The sequence below is a fragment of the Panthera uncia genome, chromosome D2 (assembly GCF_023721935.1).
Source record: "Panthera uncia isolate 11264 chromosome D2, Puncia_PCG_1.0, whole genome shotgun sequence".
Classification (NCBI taxonomy): Eukaryota; Metazoa; Chordata; class Mammalia; order Carnivora; family Felidae; genus Panthera; species Panthera uncia.
In genome coordinates, this window is record NC_064818.1 from 83,757,956 (window position 1) to 83,780,270 (window position 22,315).

General features: G+C 46.5%; 1 protein-coding gene across 1 annotated transcript in view; it reads left to right on the top strand.

The window, feature by feature from the left end:
- The first annotated feature begins 2,229 nt into the window (after positions 1-2,229).
- PPP2R2D (protein phosphatase 2 regulatory subunit Bdelta) overlaps positions 2,230-22,315 on the top strand; it is a 47,553-nt gene continuing 27,467 nt past the window's right edge. The window contains exon 1 of the mRNA XM_049645908.1: positions 2,230-3,692. Coding sequence (XP_049501865.1) covers positions 3,585-3,692 — 108 coding nt within the window. The 5' untranslated portion in view covers positions 2,230-3,584. The remainder of the gene's footprint in view (positions 3,693-22,315) is intronic.

Genomic DNA, 22,315 nt, shown 5'->3' on the forward strand with positions numbered 1-22,315 from the left:
TAGAGGGGCGCGCGCGGGGCGGGGCGGGGCGGGCGCGGGGCTCCGGGCGGGGGTCCTGGGCGGGGGCGCGGGGCGGGAGCGGGCCCCTGACGCGCCCGGTGTGTCCGCAGGAGCCGGAGGCGGCGGCTGCCCCGCGGGCGGCAATGACTTGCAGTGGTGCTTCTCGCAGGTCAAGGGGGCCATCGACGAGGACGTGGCGGAAGGTAAGGCCGCGCACCTGGCGCGGGGGCGGGCGCGGCTCCTTGGGGGCAGCCGCGTCCCCCGCCCCGGGGACCCCGTTCTGGCGGCCGCGCCGGGCCGGGGGCGCCGAGGGCACCGCTCGGAGCGCGGAGGTCCGGCCCCCGGACAGGGAGGCGGCCCCGAGGGGTTATGTAAGGAAGCCAAGGTCACAGAGCCTCGCGAGGACTCGGGTCTCCGGGGTGGAGTGTGGGTGCCTCCCGGCGCCGGGGGCTGCGGAGGTGCCTGCGGGAGCCGGGCACGCGGGGCGCGGCGTCGGGGGCCCGCGGGGTCGCGGCAGCGGCTGGGACGCGGCGCTGGGAGGGTCGGGAGGCCGCCGCTCGGGAGCCACCTGCGCGGGCACCACCCGGGCGAGCCGTGGTGCCTCGTTTTCTTCGTCTTGAAAACCGGTCGGCTGGGCTGCCTGATCCTTACGGTCGTTCTGTAAGGTTCTAGCGTCGTGGGCTCGTCGCCGGTTCCTTTGCTCCAGCGGTGTCCTAAAGTCCCCTGCGTTCTGCGTGGTGGTTTCCTGCATCGAAGCCTGAGATGAGCCGGGGGGCACAGCGCGCGGGTGGCGGGTGGCGGGTGGCGGGTGGCGGGCGGTGGGCCGCGAGCGCTGCACGGCTCCCGCCCCCGCCCCCCACCACGCCGCCCGGCCTCTTCCAGTAGGGACAGCCGTTCTTTCCCGGACGTGATGTGTGGGGACTCGGAAACTGGACATCCCAGGTTTACAGGCTTCGTTTTAGGGGACGTCGTGAACCTTTCGTCTGGTGGCAAGGCCTTGTCTTTGCCTGAAGTGCACCCCCCTTGCCCCAAGCCCCCGGTCGCGCGTGTGCTCACCTGTCCCGATCATGGGCCCCTCCCACGACCCTCTGCTCCTTCTCCCCTCCCTGGTGGTGTGACACCGGGAGATTTGCGGCCCCGAGGCTAACAGAGTCCAGACTGTTAGGTAAAAGTGCCCTCGAAGAAATTGGTGAAGATGCGTATGATTTGAGGATGGAAAGTTGGTGCTTTTCTGGAACTTAACTCACCGATTGTGCCTTTTATATTCATTTAAGATATATTTTTATTTTACTTGGGCCAAGTGGGTGACAGTTAAAATTTTTAGCAGGAGCAAAGCAAAACGTGTTTGTTTTGGGGGGGAGCCTAATGCCTGTTTTAATTTCTGATTTTCCTTTTCTGAAAAAGTTGTGACAAACGGAATGAGTTTGTCAAATTCCGACTGAAACGGTGTCTTTTAAGTGTGACGTTACACTTTGAGAATGGTGCCCTTAAAAAAACTTCGCAGAGATAATTTTGCTGGTTGAACGGAATCGGGACTTTTTTGTAGTTTTAAATCCCTACTTTGAAATTTTGAACGTACCTGGAAGTTTTGCGTGGCAAGTTATCTTTTTTTGGTGAGATTTCTTTGCGGTAATCACTCGGGAATTTTTTGGTCCGCGTAGGTGTTGGGAGCTTTTTCCTGTGACCCACACGAGCTTTGGCCGGGTAATCGGTCCGCGCGAACACTCTGAGAAGTCTCCTTTCTGTCGCAGAGTGGGGACGGTGTCTGTCGAACTGTATTCCTTGCGCACAGTCCGTGGTGTAGGAAACGGCATCGCTTCCAACTAGTGGTTGTGCAGCGAGAAGAACCGAGCTTGTCGTGTCCAGACTCAACCAGCACGAAGAAGCTGCCGAGAGGAGGTCACTGAGGACCGGTAATTTGCAGGAGGCTGTCGTGCGCCTTGGGAGGAGGCTTGGGTTCGAGAGCTCCAGGGCGGTAACCTTTATGTGTTGAGATTTGTGGCTCGTGCCGTTTGCCCTGGTCCGGGCTCTACCTGGCAGCGCCTCCGTGACCCTGCACTTGTGCGTCTTTGATTGAGGTGGATGGAGGCCGGGGCCTCGCCTCACTTGCGTGAGAAGGTTCGGGGCTAAACACTCGAGTGAGTACGGGGGAGAGAGGCTTTCGCCTTCCATTTCGCTTTTTTTTTTTTTTTTTACGTTTTATTTATTTTTGAGACAGAGAGAGACAGAGCATGAACAGGGCAGGGGCAGAGAGACAGGGAGACACAGAATGGGACGCAGGCTCCAGGCCCCGAGCCATCAGCCCAGAGCCCGACGCGGGGCTCGAACTCACGGACTGTGAGATCGTGACCTGAGCTGAAGTCGGACGCTTAACCGACTGAGCCACCCAGGCTTTTTTTAAAGGTTATCTTTAGGTAGTCTTCACACCCGCTGAGGGGCTTGAACTCCAAACTGTGAGATCAGGAGTAGCCTGCTGCGCCGAGTAAGCCAGCCGGGCGCCCGTCTTGGTTTTTCAAACTAGTCGTGCGCGGGACTCGAGTCACCACCCCTGAAGAAAGTATCGTACTGTGTAAAATGCAGCGGCTTTTTCTTTTCAAAGCATGGGGTTCTGCTCGCGTGCCGGCCGGGCCAGCGCGGCGCCTTCAGGGATTTCTCAGCTCCCGGGAGCAGGAGTAGAGCTGGGCTCGAAAGGAAATTGGCAGTTCTCCTGCTGGTGACAGGATGCGGGAGTGACAGTCACTGCTCCTTCCCCTGCAGCAAGCTGACGTCTTGCAGGGAAGCCGTCACCCCCTGCGGTGGAATTGGCGAACTTTAGGCCCAGATGAGCGGGAGTCAAAGAAGTAAAACCCAGGGGGAGTTGCCAGAGGAAGGGAGAAGAGACGGGATCGTGAGCTTGCGCCTGCAAAGCTTGATGCTCTAGGCAGTGACTGCTGTGCGGAAGCTGTTGGGTATTTGTCACGTTTCCGCCTGTGGTGTTTGGTCACCACGGCCCAGTGCCCGGGCCCTACAGCCCCTCTTGCACGACCTCACTGGACGGATGCCTTTGGCAGATGTCACGCGACATCACGGTCGTTGGCCGGCCCGTCTCCTCAAGCTCGAAGGCCGGCCGGCCCCACACACGCCCCTCGTGGAGGACCCGGTCTGCGGTGACGACAGCTATCAGACATCGAACGCCGCTCACGTTCCTGAGACTGCGCCGAGCTCCCTGGGTCCGCGAGTCCAGTCTCCACACCGCCCTTGTTCTTCCCGGTTTCGGATGCAGAAGCCAAGGCACGGGGAGGAGGGGGGCACCCACCTTGGTCAGCAGCCACCGTGACCGCAGTCAGGGTTTGAAGCCAGGCCGACTGGGCTGCTTCGGTGACCATTAGTGGCGGTGCCGATGGCAGTCCTCGCGTGGGGTGTGGCTGCCAGCCTCGGGATTGCTCCTCCTAGAGCTCGGGGGAGAGCTCTCTGGCAGGAATTGTAGGGAATTGCTTCTGAAAGCAAATGAAAACGAGATGCCTTTAAAGGAAGCGCCTGTCAACGTGTCGGAAGCTTAGTAACCTGGGTTAAAAAACGGCCATTGAAGAATAGATGTCACAGAGATGACACGCTGGTCAGTGACTGAAGCATCTGCGCACCCAGCCAACGATGTGGTCATTTTGCCTGCCAGGTCACCTCGACGGGATTGGAGCTGCCTTCTTGCAGGGAAGGTTTGGGTCTTGCTGCCTTTGCCTGTTGCTTTTCTAGACAGACGGGGGGAGGGCTGGAGGGGGGCTTTGTGATGAACTGTTACCTGGTTTTATGTGTAGCTTTTTTCATCATGGGCGATTTTACAGGTTTTCTTAACATTTATTTTTTGAGAGACAGCATGAGCAGGGGAGGGGCAGAGAGAGAGGGAGACACAGAATCCGAAGCAGGCTCCAGGCTCCAGGCTCCGAGCTGTCAGCACAGAGCCCGACGCGGGGCTCGAACTCACGGACCGCGAGATCATGACCTGAGCCGAAGTCGGGTGCTTAACTCACTGAGCCACCCAGTGCCCCTCACGTGTCTTGCCTTTTTACTTGATGGTTTTGTTTTAATCCATGATCTGGTCTGTGGTCTTGAATTGGACGTTAATCTTTTTCTGAAAAAATAATATGAAAAAATACTAAAAGGTTTATTTTTAACTCAAGTCTGGGGAGTTACATAAATCTTGTGGGTATTTGGGTGGTGTGGTAGGGCCTTTCTAAAGGTGTTCATGTAGATATATTGTGAGAGAGAAAGAAACCTTTAAGTTGGGGAAGGGAAACAAAAATTAAGGGCACTAGGACATCAGTATAAGATGTTAGTGTGTTTTGTTGAATAGAAGATACATCTGATTTCAAAGATGTTAACATGTGGTAAACTGCTGCCTGGAGTCAGTGAAACCCAGTATTTGTGAATGCACAACGTTTCAGTCATATTCATTATTTTTAGAGTATTGTGGGTTTTGTTTTTCCTATGTGTAGAAAATGAGCATGAAGTACATCTATGTCATTGAGAAAGGCCTTCAGGAAAGCATCTTCTGGGGGAAAGCCATCAAACAAGAGAACGACCTAGTAACATTCTTGCTGTTTAATTTAGTAGAGAGCTTCGTGGGGAGATTCTGCTATTAGGAAATCAGACATGTGTGGTTTTCTTAAAATTAAGGCGTTTAACATGAGTACAGCTACATTGTAATGCTTCTTAAATCAGGCTGCATGTTCAGGAAGCTGCACTGATCTTAGTTACAATCAGATGTAAGTATATAAGATTTACAGTAATATGAAATCATACGCCTCGATTTCTTTATTCCTTGATTTTAAAAGTCTTGTTTTGATGAGTTCTGGGTTTAGTTCACGTCTGCCATTTATCAGGGGTGAAGGCACTTTCTGAACCTCAGCTCCCTTATCTAGAAATTACAGGAGAAGGTTTTTATCAAAGTCAAACGGTGTGCAGTGCTTTTGTTACCTGTAAAGTGTTGCTTGAATGTTAAGTACGACTGTTAATGAACTCTCATTTATTTTAAGGTCTTTGGGTTGGTTGTAGCTAAATTTAGACATAAAATAATAGCAGTTTCTTGTTTTTTCCGGACCTCTCCCCCATCTGTTCATTCACCCTGGATCCCTTCGGTTGGGTCTAACCTGGGTTTTTCCATTATTATTCAGTCCTCCTTTCTTGATCGTATATATATTTTTTTTAAGTTGATTTATTTATTCTGAGAGAGAGAGCACAGGCAGGGGAGGGGCAGAGAGAGGGGGATATAGGATCTGAAGCAGGCTCTGTGCTGACAGCAGAGAGCCTGACGGGCTCGAAGTCACGAACCGCAAGATCATGATCTGAGACGAAGTCAGATGCTTAACCGACTGAGCCACCCAGGCATATTTCTTGTTTATATTCTGTGTCCCTTGCTGAGGTTTCTTGCCCAACTTAGGATATGCTTTCTGTTTCCTGTCTACCTTCACACCCTACCAATCCTTATCACATTCCACTTTCTTTATGAATCACAGCTCAACCACTTTTTTTTTTGTAGAATTTATTTTTTATTTAGTGAGAGAGAACGAGCATGAGCAGGGGAGGGGCAGAGAGAGAGGGAGAGAGAGAGAATCCCGAGCTGGCTCTGCACTCTCAGTGCAGACCCCAACAACGGGCTCGAACTCACAAACTGCGAGAACATGACCTGAGCTGAAATCAAGAGTCAGACGCTTAAGTGACTGAGCCGTCCAGGTGCCCACCTGCTCAGCCACCCTAACACCTGGTATTCTGTCTTAGGATGTGACCTTTCTTTTTACTTAGCATATAGTGGTGTTTGGCATTTAGCAGTGTCCTCTTGTTCTCCAGTTTTATCATGTGTTAGGCTTGTCTCTCCAACTTGTGACTCGGTATGGAAAGGCATTGGTACAAATCCCTTTTCAGCCCTCCTACTAGCTTTGTGTTAACTTGACTGGTTACTTACCTTCTTTGTGGCTTTTCATCTGTAAAACAGAGGTAGTATACCCTGTGGCCATTACAATTTGTTAGGAAGATTCCACATAAATGCGGGGAAATCTCTGGCAAACAAGCACGCAGTAACTAATAACTGTGGAAACGTTCTCGTACGAGACACTCCTGCGAAGGAGAGTAAGTTGCTCCATATTGCCCCAGGGAGCCCCTGTAAGAAGGGGAAGGGTGTTGGAGGGCTGGCTTTGGGCTGTCTTCATCTGACACTTGACCAGTGCCCTGGAGGGCTGCTTCTGCTGCTGGATATTGGAGTAGAGAAACCCACTTCCTGCCTCGAGAAGCCCTGTGTTGAGACAGACTAGCCCTCACACCATCCTGAGAGCAGAGCCGGGACGGGGATGGGGACGTGCCGGAAGTGCCCAGTGGTCCTTGGGTGGGGAGTGACGGGGAAGAAGTCGGGGTGGGGGGGGGGGGGGGGGGGGGGAAGGCGGGGGGGGGGGGGGGGGAGGGGGCCGGGTGCATTCTGGGAAACCTGAGGGCTTGTCCGGGGGCAGAATGGGAGGGCCAAAGAGTGCTGGATAGCAGCCTCAAGCACCACGCTGAGAACTTGGAATTGTATTTTGAAGTGATCATGATCACAAGCCTTTAAGACTGTAAGCTGAAGAGTGACGTCAGCTTTACCTTTTTCAGGAAGGTCACTCTGGCCTTGGGAGAATGGTTGGTGATGGGGTAAGAACGGAGGCCAGTAGGAAGTTGCTGCGATAACGAAGGCTGGAAACGCGGGCTTACTCTAAATCAGAGGTCCGCAAATTTGTTTTGTGTAAAGGGCCAAAATAAATATTTTGGACTTTGCAGGCCTGTCTGCTCCTGCTGCAACCACCGAGCCCAGTCTGTCCGCCTGTGTAGCTGGAAAGTAACTGCAGACCCCACAGAACAAAGGGGTGAGGCGGTGGGCCCACATCTCTGTTAAAGCAGCGGAGGCTGGACTCCATGGGAACCTCAGGTTGTAGTTTGTCAGCCTCTGTGCTAACATCAGTGGTCCTCAGTCTTTGGTCCCAGAGAGACCAGAGAGCTTTTCTTTGTGTGGGTTTACGTGTCAGTACTTACCAAATTTGAATTAAAACAGAAAAACTTAAAATACTTATTTCACTTTAAAATAATAATGATCTATTGCATGTGAGCATAACATTTTTAATGAAAAACAACTTTCTTAAAAGAAACAAGATTTAGTGAGAAGAGTGGCACTGTTTTACACTTTGTAAACCCTCTAAGTATAGGGGTTAAAACAGGACTGCTGGATTTTCAGATTCTCTGCTTCTGTGTTCAATCTGTTGGAATTGTCTTATGGAAATACATGAAGAAAATTTGGCCTCACACTTGTAATTAGAAAAGGAAAGAATGACTTAATAGCCTTTCCATGTAATTCTGGATATTCTCTAATACTATGGCAAAACTGGACACGTGATGATTTCTTCAAGTTCAGTTGTGCTTTGGAACCTGAAACCGTATCATTGAACTTGTATTTCCTATTACATTAAAATCCCTTACTTCTGCCTTGTACTTTGAATGGCTCTCTCACTCCGTGTGTGATTTGGTAACATCATGTCTTGGTCGTTTGGACCAGTTATACCAAATACTGGTACACTGGCTTATTCAGACCTTCAAAATGTCAATACATTTCATTATAAAAGATCAAGGAAAGTCACATTTGTTAATGTCACAACTTGTCTCCTTAGAAAAGTCTTGAAGCGGGAAGCTGTCAAAGTAATAGTAATAGGTATGTTTTCCAAAATTCAAATTCCCTCTTGAAAATGTGAATATTCACATTGGCAGCAAATGCTGTCGGTTCTCTGTGAAATGAGAGGCTCCCTTTGTTCATTTTCAGGAGACTTTTCTGAAAAACCATAGTTGGTGAGTTGTTCTTTCAGATAAACATGGCGTTCCGTCAAATAAGTGCCTAGTTCGGCCTGCAACACAGTCAACCATGCATGTGCTTCTCGAGACGGCCACTGTGCTTGGAGATGCAGCAGATGTGGTTTTTGCGCAGTGCCCACTTCACCACAGAGAATAGCGAAAGGACTCCTACCAGAGGGTTGGGGTTGGGTAAAATTAGTTTGATCAAGGTTGTTCCCAAGTGGGACTAGCTTTGCTGGCTCTCACGTGCGTGTGTGAGCCGAGCGGCTCGCTCCGCACAGCGTGGCACCGCAGCCGTGATGCGCATGGAGGCCCCGACAGTTTTAGTCACCGTGGCTTTGGTTCATCCACGCGGATGTCGGCACGCTGTTACGAAAACAGTTCTGTGCTCGGGGACCCCTGGGATCCACAGACACGCCTCGAGAACTGCTGCTTTAAAGTGAGGTGTTAGCAGCACGAACGGCGGGGCAGGTGTCGAGAACTGCCCTTGCTCATCTTCCCTGGATTTTATTGTTTTTGTCTCAGAATGCAAAAGCGGAACATTCATTTTTTAAAGAAAATCAAATGATATGGATGTGTAAAGAGTAAAAGTGAAGTTTCCTCCTACTCTGCGCCGCTGTCCAGGAATCCCCCCCAGAGGTAACTACCCTTAACAGTGTGTGTGTGTGTTTAGACCATTTCCGATGCCTTTATCTATTATTTTCTACTTTAAAACTTAGTTTACGTATAGGCAGTTTTTCGTTTTGTTTTGTACAAAATGCGGATCCTGTCATAAATATTGTTTTGCGGTTTTTTGGCTGTCACTAGTGTGCAATTTAAGGTCTTACGCTGACCCAGCTCGTGCTGAGCCGTGTATGTGCTTGAGCTCATTTGACCCTTGCAGCAGCCCCTTGAGATCTAAGTGCTACTGTTGCCTTCATTTTATAAATGAGAAAATTGACTCTCGGGGAAGTTGGTTCGCTTTGCCCCAGGTCCCAGAGCTGGTGGGTGCTAGAGTCAGGATTCAGAGCCCATACTCAGTATTTTTAACCAAGCTGCCTGGTTGTATAGCTCTGTTTGGTCCCTTCTGATGACTGCACACCATTTCGTCACACAGATTCTCTTGTTTATCGAGCTAGTCTCATTGGTGGTTTCCGTGTTCGCTCTTTAGTACTAAAGATTCGGCAGCACATTGTCTGGGCCCCCACCTGCCTGGGCGAGCATTTCCGTGGCTGGATTCCTAGGAACGGACACACTGGGGAAGGCTCCTTGTTTACGTTTTGAGGCCGCCAAAGTACTCTCCGAAAGATGCCATCTTATACCTCCCCCCAAACTTCTCCTTCCTCCTTTCATGCTGAGAACATCAGTCTTTTTAATGTCAGCTATTGTTTAAAAAATGTGTTTTAGAGAGTGTGCGGATGCATATGTGAGCGGGAGAGAGGGAGACAGAGAAAGAGAAGCTCAGGCAGGCTCCGTGCCCGGTGCGAGCCCGAAGCTCGACTCAACCCCATAACCATGACATCGTGACCTGAGCCAAAATCAAGAGTCGGATACTGAACCAAATGAGCCACTCAGGCGTCCCTAATGTTAGCTATTTTAATGGCAAATCTAATTTGCATCTCCTTACCAGTTATGCAATTAAGATTTTTTTTTAAATGTTTTATTTTTGAGAGCATGAGTTCGGGGGGGCGGGGGGGGGGGCGCGCAGAAGATCCAGAGAGGGCTCTGAGCTGACAATAGCGAGACTAGAACTTACGAACTGTGAGATGACCTGAGCCAAAGCCACCCAGGCAGTTGAGATTTAGGTTGGGGTTAGGGTTAGGGTTGCAATTGAGATTTTTTTTACTGATGATTTCTGTTTCTCCTGTGAGTCATTAGATCACATCATTCATCCATGTTTCTACTGAGGTCTTTGAAAATCAATTTTTTTAAGTTTTTTTTTTTTAATGTTTATTTTTGAGAGAGACAGAGCATGAGCCGGGCAGGGGCAGAGAGGGAGGGAGACACAGAATCAGAAGCAGGTTCCAGGCTCTGAGCTGTCAGCACACAGCCCGACCCGGGGCTCGAACTCATGGACTGTGAGATCATAACCTGAGCCGAAGTCAGACGCCCAACTGACTGAGCCACCCAGGCTGCATGAAAATCAATTTTTAAAAGCTCTTTATACACTATGAATATTAATCTCTAAATATTTATTGTAAACATTGATTTTTTTAATGTTTAAAATTTTGTTTATCCATTTTGAGAGAGAAAGTGCAAGCAGGGGAGGAGCAGAGAGAGAGAGAGGGAGAGAGAATCTCAAGCAGGCTCCACGCTGTCAGTGCAGAGCCAGACACAGGGCTCATACCCATGAACCACGAGATGATCTGAGCTGAAACTAAGAGCTGGATGCTTAACCAGTCAGGCCACCCAGATGCCCCAAACCTTGAATTTTAATTCTTCTGTCCCCCCAGTTCGTATACGTTCTACCTCGAGTTCATTTAAGGATGCTGAACATGTGTCTTTTAGAAGGGGGATTTTTTTTTTTGCTGTTGGAAATTAAGGAAAGTCAGATCCGTGTGTGGGTCAGTCTTGGTTTAGGAGAGGAATGGTAAGTGGGACAGGAAGAGTGGCTCATAAATTGAACTTGAATAGAAGCTGGAGTCCAGAGCCCAGAGGCAGGAACAACCTTGAAAACAGAAATCCCGGTAAGGTTTTTGGACTTGCTCAGAGCGTGGGACAGAGTTCAGTCTATTTCATCTACACCTTCGTCGATCAGAAAACCACAACTAGGGGCGCCCGGGTGGCTCAGTCCGTTAAGCATCCTGCTCCTGATTTCTGCTTCAGTCATAACCTCACGGTTCGCGGGATCAGGCCCAGCTTCCGGCTCTTGCTGGGTGTGGAGGTGCCTGAGATTCTTTTTCTCTCTGCCCCTCCCCTGTGCTCTCTCAAAATAAACATTTGAAAAATAAATAAAAGGAGTAAGGAAAAGAATTAAAGTAGTGATGAGGTTTTACTTTTGCTTTACATTTCTAGAAAGATTATCCCCACACTCATACTTTGGAGGGCAGTGTGGCACGTACATCTGTTAAACTCAAAGCTGGGTTGCGACCCCCATGATTCTACTTGTGGGAGTCCCACAGGAGCGTGCCAGCACTGCGGGACCAGCTGTTTATAGAATTGTGCATGGCAGTGGTCAAACATCCGGAAAAACTGAAATGCCCCAAAGTAGTGAAGGGATTAAAAGCATTCTGGTACACCCATATTGTGGATTAAAGGGGTCTGTGCCCGTTGGAAAGCGGTCTGTGACCCAGGAGATTAAAAACAGCCACCGGCAGAACAGCGCTGCCCTATAAAAATGGAGTGTGGTTGTAAATAACCTGGGTGTGGACCTTGCCACCCCACCGTTCAGAGTGGGTGCCTGCGGAGAGTGAGGGTTTGGATCGGCACTGAAGAAGGATGTCTGTTTTTATGCTGGACGCTTCTGTACGGTTGTGTTTCGCACCAAGGAAGGATGCCTTGTGTTTTGTAACGATAGAACAGGAAAAGACTAGCTTTCTACGAACTGAACACAGGAGAGTTTCCCTTGCTGCTGCTTGTGATTGGGGCTGCCTCTGGCTGTTTGCAAACTCCCTAAACATTGTTGCTAGCTTTTCATTTTCTCCTAGTATCTCCATCGACAAGACATAGCCATAAAAGTATACCCGTTAAAAAGCAGGAGTTTCCTTAATTAGATTTAAAACAAAGCAAAATGATAACTCAGCGAATAATCATTGAAAGGGGGGGCTTCAGTGTCTTATGTGCATCAGTGCATTTATAATCATACCTAACTTCATAAATTGTCAGGGGCTACATCCGGCTTTGTTTCTGTGGGGTAACTATGTACCTGCACGTTCTAAAGAAGTGTCATGATGTCATGATTTTTTTGGTACACCTTTCGTACAGGAGAAATATTTTAATTCTTCAGACTAAACTGTTTGCCACCTCACATTTTGATAAACTCTAAGTGGCTTTTAAACAAGATAATAATCTAGCTGTATGTTATTAACATGATACATTAATAATACTCTTGTTTTCAATACTTGATCTTATTCCAGATTTTTTTAAGAAGTAAAAGTTACAGTTCAAGTTGAAGTTCTTTTTTGTAACTCTCAGTTCCATTTCTTTTTTTTTTTTATTTTTTTTTTAATGTTTATTTATTTTTGACAGAGAGAGAGGGAGACTGAGCATGAGTGGGGGAGGAGCCGTGAGAGAGAGGGAGGCACAGAATCCGATGCAGGCTCCAGGCTCTGAGCTGTGAGCGCAGAACCCGACACGGGGCTCAAACTCACGAACCGTGAGATCGTGATCTGAGCCAAAGTCGGATGCTCAGCCAACTGAGCCAGCCACCCAGGCGCCCCTCTCAGTTCCATTTCTAACCCCTCCTCTCTGCTGCCTGGTGAACCAGGGAGACCCCAGCCCAGCCTGTCCCAGAGGAGTTGCCAAAGGTTCTCGGTCTTGTCCTGGAAGGAAAGAATTCAAGGACAGACTGCGCAGACAACACCAGTGGGAAAATCGATGATGAAAAGGGGTGCACTGTCCCCGTGACAGGCAGCAGCTCCAGGGAGAGACGGGGGGCTCTGTGCCTTGGGGCTTGGGCTTCTAACTTTTATGCACAGTTGTTAACCAGGGGGAGAAATATTCATCACTGGGGACTGTGGTTCCTTGGAAACAGGTTCATGCCTTTTCCTCCTTGTTTGGTCAGGGGTCCGGTCATGGCACCCACCGTCTTGGGCCTGTCTGATTTGGTCCAGCTTCTTGTGGAACCTTCCAGGACAGGCCTCCCACCTTCCCGTTGCTGGGCTCCAGGTACCCTGTTAGAACCTAACTAACTGCCTAGTCTCCTGCCCTCACCAGCGGCAGCTTCTGCCACGACACGACGTATAGACTGTCCCTGCTCACCTTCTTCAACTTCTCTTCAGGCAGATGAATGTGTCCGCTTTGCCCCAACTGCTGCTGCTGTCTCTGTGCCTCTCACACCTTAATGATCTCAGGGAGTGTTTAGAAGTCACATCTCTTGGTTTTGACTTTATGGTACCAAAGGTCTGTCCCTTGCTGAAGTCATCGGAAAAGTCAGATAGTCTTGATAGGAGTCGTAGTTACCAGAAACGTTCTTACTCTGCTTTGCCAGAGCCCCGGTTAAGTTCAGGGATGTAATCAATTTCAATAGGCAATTCAAGAGAAGGAGAACATTCCCTTTCCCATCCTGTTCACTTCATGCTCACTGAGGAACCGCGGAGCTCGGTAGGATTGTGTGTTCTTTAAAGTGCCGTTGGGGGAAGGTGTGTGCATAGGTAAAATAGCAGTCCTATAAACTGTTGCTTTAGGAATCCACCCACAGTTACCTTTGGGTTGCTGGCCGTGAGGGCCGGCTGGAGAGGGTTCACACCACCGCCTCGAGAACTGGCTCTGAGTCGGGGTGGGGGGGGGGATCTTTTCATTTCATTTGATCCTACAGAAAAATACAGAACATTTGGGCTAATGTGGATTTGGGCTTTTTTGTTTTTGAGGTCTAGGCATTTTTTTTTTTTTAATTGAAATCTGTATTAGATTCCTGTGTTCTGTCCTGTTGATGTTTCTTTAATCCCATCACCTGTTTGACCCGTCCCTCCCTGCACCACCTCCCCTCTGGTAATCGTGAGTTCTCTATAGTTAAGAATCTGTTTCTTGGTTTGCCTCTCTCTATTTCTGGTTCTTAAACTCTGTCTGAGTGAGATTATATGATATTTGTCTTTCTGACTGACTTCACCTAGCATTATACTCTCTAGCTCTATGCAGGTTGTTGCACATGGCAAGATTTCATTTTTTTTTATGCTGAATAATATTCCCTTGTGTACATACACCACATTATCCATTCATCTGTTGGTGGGTGCTTGGGCTGTTTCCATAATTTGGTTATTATAAATAATGCTGCAATAAACGTAGGGGTGCATATATCCCTTTGAATTAGTGTGGGTTTTTTTGTTTTATTTTGTTTTGTTTTTGCATTTTGGGTTTAAACATCCAGTGATGTGATTGCTGGATTGTAGGGTATTTCTATTTAAAAAAAAAATTTTTTTTAAGTTTATTTATTTTGAGAGAGAGCAAGCAGGGAAGGGGCAAAGAGAGAGGGAGAAAGAGAATCCCAAGCAAGCTCCATGCTGTCAGCAGAGAGCCCCACGCAGGGTTCAATCCCACAAATTGTGAGATCATGACCTGGGCTGAAACCAAGAGTACGATGCTCAATGGACTGAGCCACCCAGATGCCCCCCCCCCCCGTTATAATGTTCCCCAGTTTTTAATTGGATTGTTTGTTTTTTTGGGTGTTGAGTTGTATAAGTTCTCTATTTTGGGTACAAACTTCTTATCAGATATATCGTCTGTAATTTTTTAAGTTTATTTTGAGAGACAGAGATAGCATGCACACACGTATGATAAGGGCAGAGAGTGGGAATCCCAAGCAGGCTCTGCACAGGGCTCCTGGGTGGCTCAGACTCTTGATTTTGGCTCAGGCCACGATCTCACAGTTCATGAGATTGAGCCCAAAAACCTTTTATTTTGATGTAATCCCAGCAGGGTTTTTTTTTTTTTTCCTTTGTTTTCCCTTGCCTCAGGAGACACATCTGGATAAATACCACTACTGATCATGTCACAGACATTACTGCCTGTGCTGTCTTCTAGGATTTTTATGGTTTCAGTTTTTCGCATTCAGGCCTTTAATCCATTTTGACTTTATTTTTGTATGGTGTAAGAAAATGGTCCACTTTCGTTCTTTGCCGTGTAGCTGCCTGTTTTCCCAACACCATTTGTTGAAGAGACTGTCTTTTTCCCACTGCGTATTCATTCCTCCTCTGTCGAGGATTAATTGACCATATAATTGTGGGTTTGTGTCTGGGTTTTCTGTTCTGTTCCATTGATCTATGTGTCTGTTTTTATGCCAGTACCATACTGTTTCGATTACTGCCTCTTTGTAATTTAACCTGAAGTCTGGGACTGTGATCCCTCCAGTTTTGTCTTTCAAGGTCTCTTTGGCTATATTCAGGGTCTTCTGTGGTACACATTTTAGGGCTGTTTGCTCTAGCTCTGAAAAATGCTGTTGGTGTTTTGGTAGGAATTGCACTGAACATGTAGATTGCTTGGGGTAGTGTAGACATTTTATCAGTGTTTGATTGTCCAACCCATGAGCATGGAATGTCTTTCCATTTCTTTGTGCTGTCTTTGATTTCTTTCATCAGTGTTTTACAGTTTTCAGAGTACAGCCTTTCACCTTATTAGATTTATTCCTAGGTATCTTATTGTTTTTGATGCAATTGTAAATGGGACTGTTTTCTTAATTTCTCTTTCTGCTGCTTCATTATTAGTGTGTATGGGGCTGCAACAGATTCTGTACCTTGACTTTTGTAGCCTGTGACTTTACTGAACCCATTTATCAGTTGTAGTTTTTTGGTGGATTCTTTAGGATTTTCTATATATAGTGTTACCCTGTCATCTGCAAATAGTGACAGTTTTACTTCATTCTTACTAGTTTGGATGCCTTTTATTTCTTTATGTTGTCCGATTGCTGTGCCTAGGACTTCAGTAAGCACCCTGTTGAATAAAAGTGGTGAGAGTGGACCTTCTTGAGAGAGCTGGATTTTTTTCTCAACTGTGGTAAGCTGTACATAGTTGAATATTGATCGTTTTTACCGTTTGTAAGCATACAGTTCTGTGGCATCGATTACGTCCACAGCGTGGTGTGACCATCACTGCCGTCTGTACCCAAAACTTTTCAATTGTCCCAAAGAAAAACTGTGTCCATATTAAATAACAGTTCCCCCCTTTCTCCTTCCCCCAGCCCCCAATAACCTCTACTCTGCTTTCTGTTTCTGTGAAAATTCATATGCCTCTTATAGGGACCCCACGTAAGTGGAATCATACAACACTTGTTCGTCTGTATCTGGTTTATTTCACTATGCATAATGTTTCTAATTTGTTAAGGTCTATCTGCCTTGTAGCACTTATCAGAATTTTTTTTTAAGTCTTTATTTTTCTAGGGTGGTTTTAGGGTCACTGTAACGTTAAGGGGAAGCCACAAAGATTTTCCATATAACCCCCTGCTCTCCCCGTCCCCCACACGCTCCCCCATTATCAACACCCCCCACCAGATGGTGCATTTGTTACAATGAAAGAACGAGAACACTGACACGTTATTGCCCCAAGTCCCATTATCAACCTGCTCTGCGTTACAGTTCTGTCTTGGTGTCACACGTTCTGTGGGTTTGGGCAAATATATAATGGTACACGTCCATCATTATGGTATCACACAGTCATTTCTCAGCCCAACAAATCTGTGTTCTGCCTGCTCATCTCTGCTCACCCCTGGCAACCACTGATCTTTTGACTGTCTCCATGGTTTTACCTTTTCCAGGATCTCGTATACTTAGGATCCCATAGTGTGCAGCCTTTTCATGCTGGCTCCTTGCACTTCATTACACGTATTTAAGGTTCTTTAATGCCTTTCAGGACTGGATGGTTCATTTCATTTTAGGACTGAACAGTATTCCATGGTCTGCATGGACCAGTTTATCCGTTCAACGACTAAAGAACATCTTGGTTGTTTCCATGTGTTAACAATTATGAATAAAGTTGCTGTAAACATTTACGTGCAGGTTTTTGTGTGGACGTAAGTTCTCACCTCCTTTGGGTAAGTACCACAGAGCACAACTGCTGAATCGTATGGGAAGAGAATGTTGGGTTTTCTAAGAAAGACCAGACTTTCAGGCAAAGCGCCTGCACCATTGTGCGTCCCCACCGCAGCAAAGGAGACTTCCTGTGACTCGCCAGCCTCGCCAGCATCTGGTCTCGTCCGCGATTTCCACTTCTGCCCCTCTAATAGGTGTGTATGTAGCGGGGTCCTGTTGTCATTTGCATTTCCCTGAGGAGGTGATGGGGAGCATCTTTTCCGGTGCATCTTTGCCGTCTGGAGATCTTGTGTTAGGGTTTTTGCCCATTTTGTGATTGGGTTTTCTTATTGTCGGTTTGAAGAGTTCTTGTATTTTGGATAGCAGTCCTTTATCCGCTGTGTCTTTTGCCAGTCTTTTCTACTGGTACGTGGCTGGTCTTCTCATTCTCTTGAATATATCAGAATTTTATTCCATTAAAAAAAATTTTTTTTAATGTTTATTTTTGAGAGGGAGAGAGACAGAGCATGAGTGGGGGAGGGGCCGAAAGAGAGGGAGACACAGAATCCAAAGCAGGCTCCAGGCTCTGCGCTGTCAGCACAGAGCCCGACGCGGGGCTCGAACTCACAGACCGCGAGACCATGACTGAGCCGAAGTCAGACACTCAACCAAGCGGCTGAGCCACCCAGGTGCCCCAAATTTTATTCCATTTTATGGTAGAGTTAAATGTGGATTTTTTGAAGTAGGAAATCATACATTTCTAATCTATCGTTTTAATCATTGAATGCACTCTTAAAATGTTTATTCTCAAAGAATAAATACGTTCCTGAAAAGCTACTTAGAAATTGAATTTATATGCACTGAACGAACTTACTGGTCAAAAATAACTTACACTTTTTCTAAAATCACAAACTGGGGATGAGTAATTATTGTTTGCTTATTTAAAGTTTGATAAAACTTTGACTTGTGGGGCTCCTGGGTGGCTCAGTCAGTTAAGCATCCGACTCTTGATTTTGGCTCAGGTCACGACCTCAGGGTTCATGGGGTCACCCTGTGTCGGGCTCAGTGCTGATGGTGCAGATTCTGCTTGGGATTCTCTCTGCCCTTCCCCCGCATGCACGTGCGTGCGCGCTCGCGCGCTCTCTCTCTCTCTCTCTCTCTCTCTCTCAAAATACATAAGCTTAAAAAAAAACAACTTTGACTTGTTTTATCAGTTACCTGGTAAACTCACTTATTTGATAATCTTGCCTATTTGGGGATTTCTCTGAGAAACACCTGTGAGTTTTTTCACATGTATTTAAGTCTAACTGAACTGTTTATTTGGTATAAGGAACAGTCTCAAGGCTGTGTGTGTTCCTAACAGATAGTAATAAAAAATCACATATAAGAGGGTGCCTGGCTGCCTCTGTTGGTGGAGCACGTGACTCTTGATCTCAGGGTTGTGAGTTCAAGCCCCACGTGGGGCATAGAGCTTACTTTACGGGGGGAGAAAAGATGGCATATAAGGAGAGAAATGATAGCAGCCTGTTTTTCTAATACGACAGACTAGATTAGGTCATTTCCCAAGTTTAGAGAGAGAGTCTTCCCCTTTTGGGACCAATTTCTCAGATGAGTGGCCCCTTTCACATATACGACAAAAATGCTCGTCACTGTCCTCTTGCCAGTGTGAGTCTGAAATACCAAGGACCGGTTGTGCGGTCGCCTGTCTGGGTGTGCAGCAGGAGGGCAGTTTGGCTGATGCATAGCGAGTGACCAGGGTTAGCAGGTGAACTCTCAGCTCCTCCTCTTGCTTCTTGGTGCATCCATTCTGCAGGTGTGCACCCATGCTTCAGATGCGCCGTGGGCAGAAGCACTGCTCTGCGGCCCACGTGGTCCTGAGACGTAGCAAGGAAGTTGTCAAAGTGCTTCCCTGGGCAATGGAACCTTGGGCTGTGGTGTGAAGGACAGATAGATGACAGGGTTGGGGGGTGGGAGGAGCTGTCCTGGCAGAGTAGAGAGCCTGGAGGAGGGCTTGAAACAGCAAGAATTATAACCAGTTTGAGAAACTAAGGCCTCGGTCATCAGACCATAGAAGGCAAAGGGGAGAACAGAACGAGGATTGTGATCTTTATCGTAAGGGCAGTGAGAATCATCGTAGGGGCAAGATGTTCGGTTGGAGAGTGCGTAGCCTTAATTTTCTTTCTAAACAGTCTAGTACGTGCTTTGATGATTGTGCCAGGGTGCTGTTGCTGGTCTTGGCTCAGACTTCTGCTGTGGCAGAACTTAATTACCAGCACTTAATTACTCAGAGTCACTAGGTAGGCGATACAGCATAGAGCGTCCCTGGAAATTGTTCAGGTTACTTAACGTGTCTACAGAAAAGGGTAATGTATGCTGTCAGATAGCCTTTGGGATAAAAACTTGTCATTTTTTAGGATGGGGTGGAGGAGGTAGCATGGAATACTCGTATGAGTCAGATTCTCCTTGAAGAGTTTGGTTAAATCTCTGCTGGGCTTTGACGACAGAAGTGAAACGTGGTTTCCTAAGTCTTGAAGTCTACCGGAATTGATCTGACAAGACTTTTAATTGGGGAATGATGTGCACACACTGAATTTCCTGATCTCCTGCTGCCTTCACCTACTAGGTGAAGTGTCGGTATTTCTAGGTGTCAGTATTTCATTCTTTGTTTGGCTGAATGACACTCCACTGGGTGAATATGGACCACATTTTGTTTTTGAGTTCATTTCATGAATAGTTTGGATTATTTCCAGTATTTGGCTGAATTTAAATAATGTTGCTATGAATATTCTTGAAAAAGTTTTCACATAGACCTGTGTTTCCAGTTTTGTCAGCCATGATACCTAAGAGTTGGATCGCCGGTCACGTGCTAACTTTACGTTGACCTTTTTGGGGAGACACCAAACTGTTTTGCGAAGTGGTTGCATCATGTTACAATCCCACTAGCAGTGTTATGGGGGTTTCAGTTTGTCTACATCCTCCCCAACAGTTCTTGTTTTTGTTTTTACTTGAGCCATCCTTCTGTATGGGTGCCGTGCTATCCCATTGTGCTTCTGTTTCCCTAGCGACAGGTGATATGGAGCATCTTTTCCTGTGCTTATTCGACATTTGTGTATTCTCTTTGGGGAAAAAAAGTCTGTTCAAGCCCTTTGCCCATTTTTTAGTTGGTTTTGTTTTTTGTTTTTTGTTTTTTATCTATTGGGTTATTTATATATTCCAGAGACTAGAGTCTTACCTGATACATGATTTGCAAATATTTCCTCTCATTCTGTGCATTGTCTTTTCACTGTCAGTGCCCTTAGATGCACAAGAATTCTTAATTTAGATGATGTCCAATTTATCTGGGTTTTTTTTTTCTTTTGTCTGCAGTGCTTTTGGTATCTTCTAAGAAACCATTGCCTAATCGAGATCATGAAAATGTGCTCCTGTGTTCTGAGAGTTGTATAGATTTAGTTCTTATATTTAGGTCTTTGGCCCATTTTGCATTAATTTGGTATATGGTGTTAGATATGGGTCCAATGTCTTAATTTTGCATGTGGATATTGAGTTGTCTCCATACAGAAAATACTGGGTTTTTTCCCACCTTGAGTTGTCTTGGCACCTGTGTTGAAAATGAATTGGCCATAGATGTGAGGGTATCTTTCTAGACTCTGAATTCTATTCCCTTGGTCTATATGTCTGTCTTTATGCCAGTACCGCACTGTCTTAATTATTGTCCTTTTCAGTGTGTTTTGAGATCAAGAAGTGTGAGCCCTTCAACTTTGTTCTTTTTAAAAATTGTTTTGGCTGTTCTGGGACCCTTGCAGTGCCATATGCATTTTAAGATTTAGCTTGTCAGTTTCCGCTGGGGGCGGGGGCATGGGGGAGACTGCTGGGAGTTTCTAGGGGTGTTGCCTGGGTTCTGTAGATCCATCTGAAGAATACTACCGTCTTCACGCTCAGTCTTCTAATCCATGAATGAAATCTTAACAGTTTTTAGGTTTTCTTTAATTTCTTTGAACAATATTTTGCAGTTTGTAGCTTGTAAATCTTGCAATTCTTTAAGTTTATTCCTAAGTACCTTATTACTTTTGATGATACTATAAAGTGAATCATTTCCTTACTTCATTTTTTGACTGTTCATTGCTAGAGTAGAGAAGTACCGTCGATCTCTGTTTTTGTATCCCCTACCCTTGCTGCACTGATACTTATTTATCAGCTGATTTATTTATCCGTTTATCAGCTCTGATAGTTTTGTGTAGATTCCTTAGTACTTTCTATGGACAAGATAATGTCTCCTGGGAGCAGAGGAAGCTTGACTTTATTCCTCTTTAATCTGGATGCCTTCTGTTTTCCTTGCCTAATTACCCTGGCTGGAGACTTCAGGAGAAAGCTTACTGGAAAGGTCAGCGCGAACACCTTTGTCTTGTTCCTGCTCTTATGGGGGGAAGCATCCACATTTTCACCATTGAGTATGATGTTAGCTGTGGATTTTTTTTTTTTTTTTTTTTTTTTTTTTTTTTTTTGTAGGTGTTCTTTATCAAGTTGAAGAAGGTCCCTTCTATTCTTAGTGTGTTGAGTGCTTTTATTATGATCAGGTCTTGGATTATCCTTGTCAAATGCTTTGCGCAGGAGATAAACGTGCAGTTTTTGTCTGTTAATTCTATTAAAATGGTGTATCCATGTTGGTTCATTTTCATAAGGTAAATCATCCTCGTGTTCCTAAGATACGGTTTACTTTTCCTGTTATTAAAATAGTATTTATTGTAGGAGTAGAGAAATTGAATCTCAGTTGTCCCTTCTGATTTCTCCAGTTTAGATAACTTGCCACAGACTTTTGTAGCGATTGACTAGAAAATGATACTCAGATTTTTCTGTTTTGTCACATTTTATCCAGTCTGCTCATACTTGGGAGAAACTTAATTTGGGGTGCTCTTAAGATTATAGTGTCTCTAGTTTAGAACCTTACTATATCTCTTACAGGGGGGTTTCCATTTTTTATATTCCCTGCCAGTTCGTGTCTGCTTTCTGAAAGAAAACTTTTGCCTTTGGTGACTGCTTTAAAAAGACATAGCCAGAATTGTAACATTCATTCACGTCTGCCCGTAAGAGATTTTCCATTCTTTAGTGTAAACACGGAAGGTTTCAGAGTGCTCTTTGTCTTTGGAGAGTAGATGGTACTCCTCAGTCTGAATATACAGTAAAGTGTTCTTCAGGATTTTTGAGTGTGATTTTCAAAAGGCCTCTTTGTCCTAGGGCTTAACGTTCTTACTGTCGGAGTTCCTACAGTGTGAATGCATACCACCCACTCAGACCAGTGCTCCAGAGGGCGGGAGCTAAACGATGTGGCCAGTGCCCCAGATACCCCTCTTCTGAGTTCATAGATGGGGCAGAGAATGGGTTTGGTAACGGTGACAAAGGACCTGGTGGGTTGAAACAGGTGAACTTGCCGAGTGGTGGAAGCAGACACTCCTCAGAGTGAGCTCCAGAGAGAATCAGGAGAGGCAGTGAGGACAGAGCACTGTCCAGCTTTGCTTTAAGGGGACAGAAATCGCAGCAGTGGCCGGTGTGGAGTGTGGAGGTCAGCTTTTTTTTTTTTTTTTTTTTTTTTAATATGATAGACTACAGCATTTCTGTTTGAAATTAGGACTAATCTGTTAGAGGAGAGAAAACTGATGGTGCTCCAGAGAGCGGGAATATTGTCGTCGGAGCAGAGTCCTCGAGGAGACTAGGTGGGACGGACCCTCTCTTGATGACGGGACAATCTGCTCTGGGCACTTGTGGGTTTTATTTATTTATTTTTTTATGTTTATTTTTGAGAGAGAGAGAGAGAGAGAGAGAGAGAGAGAGAGACAAAGTGTGAGTGGGGG